The 12,427-nt window shown below is 37.4% G+C and overlaps 1 protein-coding gene across 1 annotated transcript in view; it reads right to left on the reverse strand.

The window, feature by feature from the left end:
• Positions 1 to 12,427, reverse strand: part of ipo11 (importin 11) — a 116,860-nt gene that overhangs the window by 51,012 nt on the left and 53,421 nt on the right. The window contains exons 16-21 of the mRNA XM_030738305.1: positions 10,655 to 10,688; positions 10,418 to 10,458; positions 10,128 to 10,244; positions 7,957 to 8,070; positions 4,080 to 4,195; positions 2,702 to 2,778 (exon numbers count right to left, since the gene is read on the reverse strand). Of these exons, the coding sequence (XP_030594165.1) occupies positions 2,702 to 2,778; positions 4,080 to 4,195; positions 7,957 to 8,070; positions 10,128 to 10,244; positions 10,418 to 10,458; positions 10,655 to 10,688 (499 nt within the window). The remainder of the gene's footprint in view (positions 1 to 2,701; positions 2,779 to 4,079; positions 4,196 to 7,956; positions 8,071 to 10,127; positions 10,245 to 10,417; positions 10,459 to 10,654; positions 10,689 to 12,427) is intronic.

The raw sequence follows: 12,427 nt of genomic DNA on the forward strand, positions 1-12,427 counted from the left end.
ACTAACTGAGGTTCACGGATCATTCTTGACTTTAAAAACAGCAACAGAATGAAGGCAAATTCAGATTGCTCATTCTTGATATGACGGAAAGGCTCAAAACTGACTCCTGTGTTTAGCAGTAGAAGCAGGAAGAAATAAGTTGTCAATGTGATATGACTGAAAGTTTAATAACTGCTATTAAATGGACCTTGTGCTAAGAATTATCAGTTCTAATATGACATATCAGTAAAGCAGTTAATATGTGCGCCACCAATGCCTAATCTAAATCTATTTTAGATACAGAAGTACAATTATCTGATGTTTTATGCACTAGAAGACATATGCACTGAAAATAACACAGATTTAGCCCAGTTCTTTTTTATGAATATATAAATGTGACTTGTATTTAAAAAAAAAATACAGAAAAGAAAAAGAAAAATGCTTGGGAAAGTAGCAAAATATTGCATGATGCATTTCCCCCTCATTTATTTATTTATTTTCATTGTTAATGTAATCTGGTTTCCTTGTACCTGGAGAAATGTGAAAGCTTTTTTCCTTTTCCTTGCTTTAATGTGTCTGGCATAGCCAGAGTAAAGTGGCACTCATCTCCACTGAACCAAATATTGACAGAAAGGTGAGCAAGGTCTCCTAAGTAAACACAGAAAATGGTAATAATTATAAGCAAATTTGGGTCACAAAATGAGTCACATTATATAGACCAAGAAGGACGTTGGCAAAGCAGGATACATTCTAAAGGGAGAGATATTGTTTCTCTATTGCAGGCTCTAATGAGAAAGATTTATTTGTTTTCACAATCTTAACACATGAGGCTGCTGTTGGATCACTGGGACAATAACCAGATTACATAATATGGAATTTCTGCTTGCAAAACGGCTTTAATAACTAATTTGTTATCTAAATAGTCTATTAATTGCCTAATTTGTGACTAATTGCTGCAGCTCACATTTGAGCCCTTATGAGTTAAACTGCATATTAGGGAGATAAATGGTGATAAGTGGATATGCAAAAGTAAACCTATGAGCTAATGTGCAGTACCATAAAAGTCTCTCATTTCACATGTACCCATATGACTGAGCTCATTTTTCTTCTGGAATCTGTGATTCCACTTCTATCTGTCAATCTTCATCTCTACTGAACCTTATCTGTCCATGTGTATCTGCTTCTCATTTCCCACCAGCGAACCTTCGATTTGTTTCTGTTCTTTGATCTCACATCCTCTTCCCAATATTACAGTCCATCTTCGCTCTTCAATACACTCATTAAGGCCACTTAAACCAGTAATATGGCAGCTGATTAGCATGCACTGATTACATGACAGACCTTCGTCAATCAAGTGGAGGCGATCAGGACTGACATCTTTCAATCGCACTGTTGGACTTCTGAGTGTATAAATGTTATTTGCATTATTAGTTCATCTTCTATGCAGGGAGAAACCAATAAATGTTCAGGAAAAAGCTTCTGAATCATTGGGCTCATTGTGATCATCCCTTCCCACAAACTCTAATCTGAATTTAAAACAGTTTTTCTTTTAACTTTTCTATCACTGGGATTTTGTATGCCCTTTTGCTTTTCTTTTTACTGCTTTTCTTGGCAATAGTAGTTGTTTTTGTCACCTTCCTGCCACCTCTGTAATTTTCTGTGATTGGTCTAAAATGTAACATAACTAGCAGTGATGCTTTACAAAAAAACTATGCTTCCCCTTTCCTGCTGTTTTCATTGACTTGGTTTCCTGTTTCTGTTCAGCACCAGATAAGGGGTTCTCTTATCTTTCCATCCATCCATGTCCAAGCTCCACCAATGCAAACTTTCTTTTTATGTGTCTTTCTCTTTATGAATTTTCCAGCAATCTCTTTTTAAATAATTCCTTTTCATTCACCACCTCCATGCCAAGTTTTATCAAGCTTTCCCTTTTCTTCATCCGCTTTAATTCCCTCCTCCTCAAATTCATCAATCCATATCTGTCACCCTGGGTCCTTTGCTCTTGTCCCATGATTCCCCATCCACACTGTAAGTGATCAAATGCTCCAGCAAGCCAATCAAGCTACACTAGTGATCATAACACTCGTTATGTGCAGAAGCACTAAATCAATACTATTCCTCTTCGCACTGAAAGCCACACACATACACACCACTCTAGACTAGAACATGTGAGGTGTCCCAATGCTCTGGGCCCGTGATAAATCATCCAGCCAGTTCCATTCAGTCTGCCACCCCTCACAGCTGCCTACAGACCTAGAGTAGTGACTCTGATGCCTTGAGGCAACTGCAAAGCCATGACTCTGATCTTTACAAGCTACAATAGCCTGAGGTAATGAAACTATGAAAATTATGTCCGCGGTCATGGATTGCATCAACCTTCCCCATTCTTTCTGATTTTCAACTATTTGATCTGACAACGCTGGCTTGTTGTTGTTTTTTTCTGGATTTTTTTTGATTGTGCAGCTATTTTATATCACTGTTACGACTGTTTTTGACTGTCTGTTTTTTTGTCTCTCTTCAGAACAACACACACACAAACGCATATGCCCATTATACAGAAAACCCTATCTAAAATGCATTACAGTCACATTATTCTCTATATTATTGTGACAGCTTCCTTTCTAACCATTAATTTAATTTGCACGTTAATGTAAAATACCATGACATTATCACGAACCAGGCCACACAGACCAGCAAACAAAGAAACATCATGTGAGCTCACCTAGCAGAGCTGACATGTTCTGGAAAATTCTGAGCAGCTCCGGGGTGATGGCTGGGCTGTTCTCCAAAGTCACCAACCTGCATGATCAGTTGACGATGAGAGGCAGCGAAAGGTGAAGTAAAAGAGAAAGACATGAGAGAGCAAAAAAAGAAAGAAATACAGGAAGTCACAAGAAAGACGTTAATAAGATATAGGTTAGAGACGGCAAGAGAAAACAGGATAAGAAACACAACATGACAAATTGCAGAGAACGAAGCGGACATGGTGATTTAAAAGGGAGGAAAAACAATGTATGATGAAGGTGGTGTACAAAGAAAAATAAATTTATATATTATATAGAAAATATCACAAAAGTAACATGTTGTATAAATTAAATGACTAAGAATTTTGGCTATAGGTGAGGCTCACTAAGCAAATTTAGGCCAGATAGCATCTCTCAGCTCATGTCTGACAAAACAGAAGTGAGCTGTCAAACTAATTTAAATAGTATTTATATAGACCTAATAATAGATACCTGAAAGGAAAGTATGCATAAACATTTAGGTTACTTAAGAGAAAATATGTTTATTGACACATTATCAAGACATTATAAGCATAATACAACCTCAGAAGTAAACAGCTGATGAGGCAACAGCAAGGGGGAAAAAAACTATCAACTGTAAACCAAGCAAACAAATATTTAGGGCACCACTGTTTATCAACTAGGATAAAAGATAAAAAAGAAATACAGGACTGAGGCTTTCTGCTACAAGCACAAATGGCATGCTGAACCGAGAAGCTCTCCGCAGGCAGACAGAAAAAGACAGATTAAGTAGGACGTTAAAAAGCAAAGAGATGATAAAAGAGCAATAAAGGGTAACCTGACAAATTCTCTTCTGCTGAACTGAACCTTTAGCAGGTAATGTGTTTCCAAAAGGGACTATACTGTACTGTAGCAGGCCCCCACATTAAAATGGTAAATTCCCCAACATTAAGATAAAGATGTTGAGCTACACAAACTATCAACATCTTCATTTGCCACAAGAGAAGTTGTTTACGAATGAGCAAATTGAAACGATATGTAACAATAAGCCCATTAACTACTAACCAAAATGTTTGCACTTAGTTTTTAAATACTGTAAAACTCTAAATGAGAGTCAGTGATGAGGCTAGTGTTTAATACGAAAAAGGGCCTCAGGTGAATAAAGCCACACAGAAAAGTCTTCTTTTTAAAAAAGGGAGAGACAAAGACAGCTATAGCCAGAGTATCCACATCTTGTTGTGTATGTGAGTATATACGAGAATAGCGTGCATTAGAATGAGATGTTTCATAAATGTGTGCACCAAGAGTTTCTTGCTATAAGTCATAAATGTCAGTGTACTTTATATGCTTGCATACCAAAGCTCCAGTCCATCCTCCAGCAAATACACATGTGGCGGCTGCGAAACATCAGTGCTCAACTGGATGACAGGAAGAAGAAAAGGGTACAGGTTCTTGCTTTCTGCCCCAAGTCCCTGTGAGAACACAAAGACACAGGAATTCAATGCAAAAAAAAAAAAAAAACCTGACAAAGAATGCACTTAAAAACTGCACTTTATGTGCTTCTGTTTAATGGGTTTTTCTTGCAGATAACCTAAAGCAGAATGGTGTGGAATAGAGACATATCAACATATCCCATCCTGACTCGCCCTTTCCCAGCAACTGCCCTACTACTGGTGAAAGACCATACCTCAGTCAATCAGGTAATTTGCATAGGAGGACCAGCACCCTGAATGACTTGTCATGCTCCCACTTTGAGAAACCGGGGTGTTTCTTTGGCTGCAAAATACTTGCCTTAAAGCGCAAGAGTTGTTTATGGACTTTTTTTTCTTTTTTTTTTTTAAATCCTCATTTTATGTTCCTTTAAAACACTGCGGACCTATTAAGTTCGATTTTTGGAAAAAGCTTGGATACAACTCCTGGAACTAAGTCAGAGGTCATTTTTTGGTCATTTAGAGTTTAATGACGTTTAAGATGACACAAGGGTAAGCATAAGGAATGACGGAATTTCCCCTTGGGAAATGTTTTCCTGGTAAGGTCTACTTCACAAGACCTTTGTTACTAATGCACTGAACATGAGTATGTGCCTATACTGTAAGATGGAGAAAGGGAATGGGCAAGTGAGCAGCGTGTCATTTTGACCTCCATAGTACCATACTGCTTTTAAATCACAGGGGACATAAAACAGTACTATTGGAAGCACAGATGAAGACTTTAAAAACCAAACCCATTTTTCAAGGTACATTACCACAAATATAATGCTGGATTTGACTATAAGAAAGAATACTGTTCAATACAAATTCAGCTCTACATAATATATAGGTATATGTTTCTAGAATAAAATCTGGTCATCTAATAACAATTCTGATTCCCTTTTTTTCCAGATGTGTTTGGGTAACTTGTAAAAGCTGCATATCTAGAGCATGAACACCCATTCAATTATTACTTTTATCTGTAATGTTTTGCATGAAGACTATCACTTTGGCTACACACAGTATAATCTAAATGCCTGAACTGAATGCTTCACTCAGCATAATAGCTTACAAAATACAGAAAGAGATAATACATTTTTCAAATGATTAAAAACTTTTTCTTTATACACTGTCTGGCCAAAAAAAGTCACGCTCTCAGATATTTCATTGGACCGCCTTTAGCTTTAATGACGACACGCGTCTGCCATTGTGTCATTTTGATAAGCTTATGAATCATCACATTTATTTTGGTTAATTTTTTCAACAAGGTTTTTTTAAGGATATTTTTTGGCCATTTTATCTTTATTGGATAGTGAACAGTGAAGACAGAGGAAAGTGTTGTTGGTGGTGGTGGGACGACACACGCAGCAAAGGGCCACGAGTCAGACGTAAACCCGGGCCGGCTGCACTACTGCCATGTGGCATATGGTAGTCTGCTCTCTCACTGAGCCAAACCAGCGTCCCTTTTCACCAAGATTTTGCACTGATGATGGAAGAGTCAGACCACTGCGTAAAGTCATCTTCAGCACATCCCAGAATTACTCACTGTGGTTAGGGTCTGTACACTGTGATTGCCACTCTGTGTGTGAAAATGTCTCTCACTCCCTGAACCTCTCTTTCACAATTTGAGTGGTTGCCCACTATCCTACCAGATTTTAACAATGCACTCCTTAGCTGTCTTTGCGTGATGCATGCAAATAATTTGACCCTTCTGAAACAGACACATATCTTTTCCATGACCACAGGAGGTATCTTCTGACATGGCTGTTTAAAAAATGAGAAGCTCCTCACTATCTATCCATCTACACATCTATACATACAAACACAAACAAACACACACACAGTCTAATGGTTATTGTTTGAAGTCACTCAAACAATAACTGCTATTGAAGTGGCAATAAAAAAGCCATCCAAGTTCAGTTCAAAGCTTGTTTCATAAAAGGCAGAAGACAACCTGCCTTTAAGCAAAACTGTCTGTGCAGTTACTGACAAAGGCAAAGACAAGTATAGACACACACACACACACACACACATCACACGCATAAACACACATTAGGTCAAGCACTTAAAGTTACCACTTCTAGTGCCAACAAACGTGTTTGGTATAAATGATGGATTTCTGAAACATTTTTTTTACCCTTGATACATCACTTCCATCTTCTTCACCCACACCCTCAAAAATCCTCTTGATGAAAACTTAACCACCATCTGACACCATGCCCTTTTTAAGCAGCCTATCACTTTAAGCTTTACTCAACCACTTTGTATATTCAATAAGGACACAACATCATTTGGAAGAGGGTATTGATGAGAGGATGCTGTTGATGTGTGCATGGACTCAGTCCCATTTGGGGGTCTGAGTTCCTTTTTGGGGTTAAAAAGGAGGTACCTTTTACAAAAATGATCAAATATTAAGGTGAAGAATTAGTAAAAGGTTGTGGTAAAGTTAAGATTAGTGTAAGCTTAAGCTATCTTAAGATTAGGCAAGTACTGGTTATGGTTAGGCTTAAAATGCATCCTGCAAAAGTCCTCAAAAGTGTTGAAACATGACTGCGTGTGTGCAGCATGGGAATTAATCTGTGTGAAAGCAGAGGATCCAAAGTAGCAGAAGAAGAAGAACTGTCAGCTCTGTTTTACTGATAGCATGACATTAATTTGGTCTAAATATGCTCTCTCTTGCATTTATGTGGGTGTAAAAGGGAGACAGCATTTCTCTGTGCCCAGATGGTGCAATCCTCTCTCTCCATCAAAAAAAAAAAAAACCTCTTTGCAGGCAAAACTGAAGTTTTGTCAGTCAATATGCCGGTTTTTATACTGCTGGATCACTGACGGACATGAGTTGATTGTGCAAGTCCCAGCTGAACGTATGCCAAACAGTCATCCGTAGCCACTCCTTCATAGTCCTTTGCATGCAGACAACGGGTACATCAGGGTTCATAACAGAAGTCCCTCTACTGTACCTTACATTTTTACTTAACATTCACATTATACTGCATATATTAAAATCTAATTAGTATGTGGCTCCACAGTTGGATAATCGGAGGCCCTTTAGCTGCAGTTTCTCATGCTGTTTGCCAGATGTGTACTCGTGTTACTCTCAGACGAAATGTGTTTGTATCACTAAACATTTCATTTCCCACCATGAACTAATGCAGCCGCAGCCACACAGGGGTCCAAATATTATCCAAGTCTGAGATAAGTGCCTTTAATCAATAACATCAAACTTCCTAGGACAAATATTATTCTCACTATTCATGTTTATGGGATTCCTTGTTACCAGTATCTACAATTAAGTTGCAGATATTTGGAATCTGAAACTTAATCCTGACAAACCATAAATCATGGCGATATCTTTAAATCTTCCAGTAATCAAAATGAGGTGGACATCATTTGATTTTGATTCCGCTTGTTCCAAATTTAATTATCAGGGGGGAAAAAAGACACCAGCTGTGACCCTGGATTCCTTTGAGAAATTTAAAAAAAAAAATTGATATGACAGATAAATACTGGCAACTGTTGCTTGTGAACATTTTGACTGCTCACACTAATCGTAAGGTCAATTCAACAATTTTTATAGTGAAAATAAAAACTACATCTGAAGCACATAAAACCAGCCAGCATTAGCAACATGTGGTCAGAAAAGAAAAGATGCAATTATTGCCAGAGTACCAAAAGTACCACCTAACAAAACCTATGCACAAACACTGAGCCGACTAATGCAGAAAATTCAGTAGCATAAAATGTAACTTCAGGATGCACCATACCTGTACCAGGTGGATAAGTGTAGTGAGTATGGCACACCGAAGCATGTTGTGTTCTTCAGATTGCTTCCAGAGCAGCGGCAGGTATTGAACTAGACAGCCTACATAGGGCCGTATCTGAAGGAGAAGCACATTAAATGGCAAATAAGAAACAAAGAATATACAGTGCAACTCACAAGAGTTGCATTGTGTGACTCATGTCACAGACTCCAGTGGATTTGCAGAAATTAAAAGTCTCATTTAGGAGCAGGAAGAGGGACAATGGCGAAATCTGATTGGCTGTTGCTTCAGCAAAGTGCTATGCATATTTATCCTATGCACAAACACATTTGAAGACTACTCAGGCATATTTTGCCTCACAGGTTTGTTAATATTGTATATATTCTTGGTATAAGAAAAACAAGGACACATGCAATAAGAAATTCTACCTTTTAAAGCTTTTTTTTTTTTTCCGTTTAAGCAGTAAATTGAGATCTCATTCCTTTTATCCTCCTAGGCCTCCCTAGAAGCTCAAATCAGCTACTTCAAAACACATTTCAGAAAAATAGCTTAGTAAATAAAATACTAGACAGGTAAGTGAAAATGCAGAATATTTTTTCTTTTAAATGTGTCAGCTAAGTGAAAATTAAATGTGTCAACTTTATAATCTGCAAAAACTCTCATGGAACCGAATTTGGTTGACACATTTTGGCAGTGTTTGTAGCTCCAAAGCAGCAAAGGAATTAAATCTTACCAAACCATAAAGGATATGAAACATGCACCCTTCATACAAAACTTGACATCTTTATGCGTACCTGCCTTCCACAATACAGCATCCACCACAATAATTTGTTCTTGTAACACAATGGTGTTATATTCATTTTTGTTCATAGATTACATCAAACCTCTTGTTTAAATAGTGGAAATATCTGGGTAGTTAGACACTAAGTGGACTACCATCACTCTCATTCCTGTGTGAAATTACAAAATGTGATGGCACACTGTGCAATTTAGGTGCAGTTACTGTGCAGCCAGCCAACTCTAAGGCATTTGAGTATGGCACTGAATTAACAACTTCAGAAAGTGTTCTGCCTTTTCTTGTGCTGACTTGTGCTAACCCTTTCTATTCCCTGTAGTGGCTATGTGGCCGAGCTGCAGACCCCACACTGGGATTTTTTGCTCGATTACACCTTTATGAGGAGCCACCTAGGAGTAGAGGGAACAGTAAAAGAAAAAAAAAAAAAAGAAAGAAAGAAATGCTGTGGAGCCTTGAGGGGAGAGATAAAAAGTGAGAAAAAGATACCCACAAACCAACCTAGGATGACATTTGTGAGACTGACAGCATAAAAAGTAGCTAAATCTCATCATATCTGTCATCATGTTCATTTCAACTCAAGCTATATTCATGGTTTCATTGCCTAGTTCCTCAACTGCTGCCACTCTTTGTGCATTCAAAATCCCTCGTGAGAAGGGTTAGAATATTAATGGGACTTCCAGTGACACAAGAAGTTTAGCCAGGGCCAGTGACTGGGGAAGACTTAACCAGACTGACAGCTTGCTAGGATAAAAGCCATTTCCGTGAAAGATTTAAGTCAAGGAATTATTTAAGGGATGGCACTTAAAATGGATCTGAATAGAACTTAGGGGGGTCAAGAGGAAAGTCATTTTGTGAGGGTTGGCAGTTAAATGGATTAAGAACAACTTAATGGATGCTCAGAAAATCAAATCCATATGGTTACAAAAGCACTGCGGTGGCAAAGGGGAGACTGTATCTTTGTATCACTGTAAATGAGAGTAGACATCAGAACAAATGCTGCTTGAGGCCTTGTGATTTACAAAGACTCAAGAAATGGGCTTTATCTTTAAAGACAGATGGCTGTTTTACCTTTGTGGTATGGGTATAGCACAAGGTGACTGATGATTTGTATCTGTGATTTGATGTTTTTAAAAAGCTTCACAGATTCCCTGCAGAGTCCAAGTCAATAACTACAATTTGTGGTGTTACACTTCAAAGAGCACTGTCAGAATATATTTTTCCACATGTCCAACACAAGGGCTCCTTCAAAGACACTTTGCAGTGTGCCTCAACTTCACTTTCCATACTGTAAATGACATTGGCACTGTAACTAGATGCATATTAATAGAAACATGCATATTGCTTGGCAAAAACACCTATCTGATATCAAAAATCTTACCTGGATGTTTACTCTCTCGATGACACAGGAGATGACATGAAGCACCTGCATCTTAGTGTCACACTCTGTCACCTGCTGCAACAACTGGAAGAGCAGCCCAAAGATGGACTCAAGATACTAAACAGATAGAGTTTAAATGTTAGATAAAATCAATACTGATATCTGAAAAATAAATTAAAAAAAAAAAACCCAAAGAAACACCCCCCCCACCCCAAAAAAAATATGAAAAAAATATGGTTTTGTGAAACTTTAATTGTATGTTCAAGGGCTCATAAAAAGTTTGTACTCACTGGGAGGAACTGTTCTGTCCGGAACTCAAAGTCATCAACAGGTGATCATGAGTTAAAGAAGAACTCAAACTATAGAGTAAACAGAAATGGAAGCAGTTCACCAAGACAAACTCATACATTGCACATTTGTTTTGGCAAGGATACAGTGCGTTTTCAATCACACTCTAAAGCATGATAAATTAATTTGCTGTTGAAGTTATGCCTATTTAAAAAATAGCGTAGCTCTCAAAAGGATATTGAGTTTCAGAGTTGTAGCTGTCTCGATCCGCACCTATAAAAGGAAAAGAATACAGTTCAAAAGGTAAAATTCAGCATCACATTGTCTACTTAAACCTACACCATGGATTATTAGCTTATAAAAGTTGCAGAGATCGAAAACATGAGGACGTAATTTAGACGTCTGGTGAAGTATGCAAAGATATAACAAATGCACAGATATTAACCAAAGACTACAACAACTTCACACAGTAATAGAAATAAACACAGGTAACTGCAACATCAGGAAGAAAAACACAAACCCAAGTAAAATAACTTTTCAGAAATAAATAAAAAGCCAATTTGCAAGGCAGAAAGTTTGCTTAATAAAAGTTATCAAATGCTGGAAGTGGCTGCTCAGTTTTTCTATATACTAGCAGCATAATCTGGCAGTGTGAGAGTGATGGGAGTCTGTTTGAAAAGAGACAGCTTAGGTCCAGAAAACTCAAATGCCAGTCCACAAACATTTCAAGGATTAAATTCACACGTCTCTATGGGTGCATAAACTAGAACAGCCATAGTAGGTCAAGACCTGTGCACTAACCCGTTTTCCTGCGTTGCCAATGACACGATCAGTGGTTCGCAGATAAACATCAGCACTTTTTACAGTGACATTTAAGCTAGCCTGACCCCCCAAAAATGGCCGAGTGCAGAAAGAAATCTGCTTTATATGCTGTCTATACATTTCAAGCTAATCAGTTCACGTCAAAGTTCAGTCAAGTTTTTGAAGTTACTTGTTCTGGCCAACGCTTAAATTTTCAGGCATCAAACAAGTGGTAGGATCACAATTTTCAAGCTGATGCATTTTCCTCAATTATGAATTGAGTTCTTTAAATATGTAGCAAAACAACTTCCCCAGCTGGTAATGCTTTCCTAACAGTGTGAACAGTTCATGTTTCTGAAGCACAGAAAAGCAAATGGATTTTGAGGCTACCGCCTCATTTTTCATAAAAACAACAATATGACTGCAATAACTGTAGCGTAGCATAATGTGTCAAAGGTGTGCATGCCTTTGATAATTAAAAACTCCTAAACTGCACATCGATAATTTCAACAAATATTTTTCAACAGAACAGTAAGGGAACATTTGGCAAATGAATAAATTTATTTGTACGACAATAATAATATGAACAATAATATAAATTTGTGAACACGAATTTTAAGCACTTGTTCTATGTTGAAAATACAGGAAATATACAAAATAAATTTCAAAAAGGAATGGACATTAATGAAAGACTGATAAATCTGAATTTGAGACAGTCTGGGTTAGAGATGCAAAATCTGTAGCCTCTCTGTCCACATGCTCATAAAATACTTAATAATGTTTTAATAATTCTGTATACATTAACAAGCAACAAAAGGAGTATGTTCATGAAGTGGGCCCAGCAATTGCACTGGCCTTGTTGGCAATTCAAACACTTTTGAGTAGAACTACATTCCAATTCAACAAAGCATTTAAAAAAAAAAAAAAATGGTTTGATAAAATACTCAGATGGATCTCATATAAGCATATCCATAATGTCTGACACTGATTCAGTCACATTAAACATTCACTTAAAAATCTTATTGATGTTCAAAATAAAAAAAAAACAAACATCAGATGCATGCTAAATGTAAAAGTGACTGAAGGTCAAACAAGAGAAAAATTGCATTCAACCAACTACTCCTTACTGAAAAACCAATACCAAATCCCAAACAGTTATTTTAAGTAAAAGTAAACTGATAATGAGCATAGTCTAAGAAAACTGAATGCAT

This window comes from Archocentrus centrarchus, chromosome 9, assembly GCF_007364275.1.
Source record: "Archocentrus centrarchus isolate MPI-CPG fArcCen1 chromosome 9, fArcCen1, whole genome shotgun sequence".
Lineage (NCBI taxonomy): Eukaryota > Metazoa > Chordata > Actinopteri > Cichliformes > Cichlidae > Archocentrus > Archocentrus centrarchus.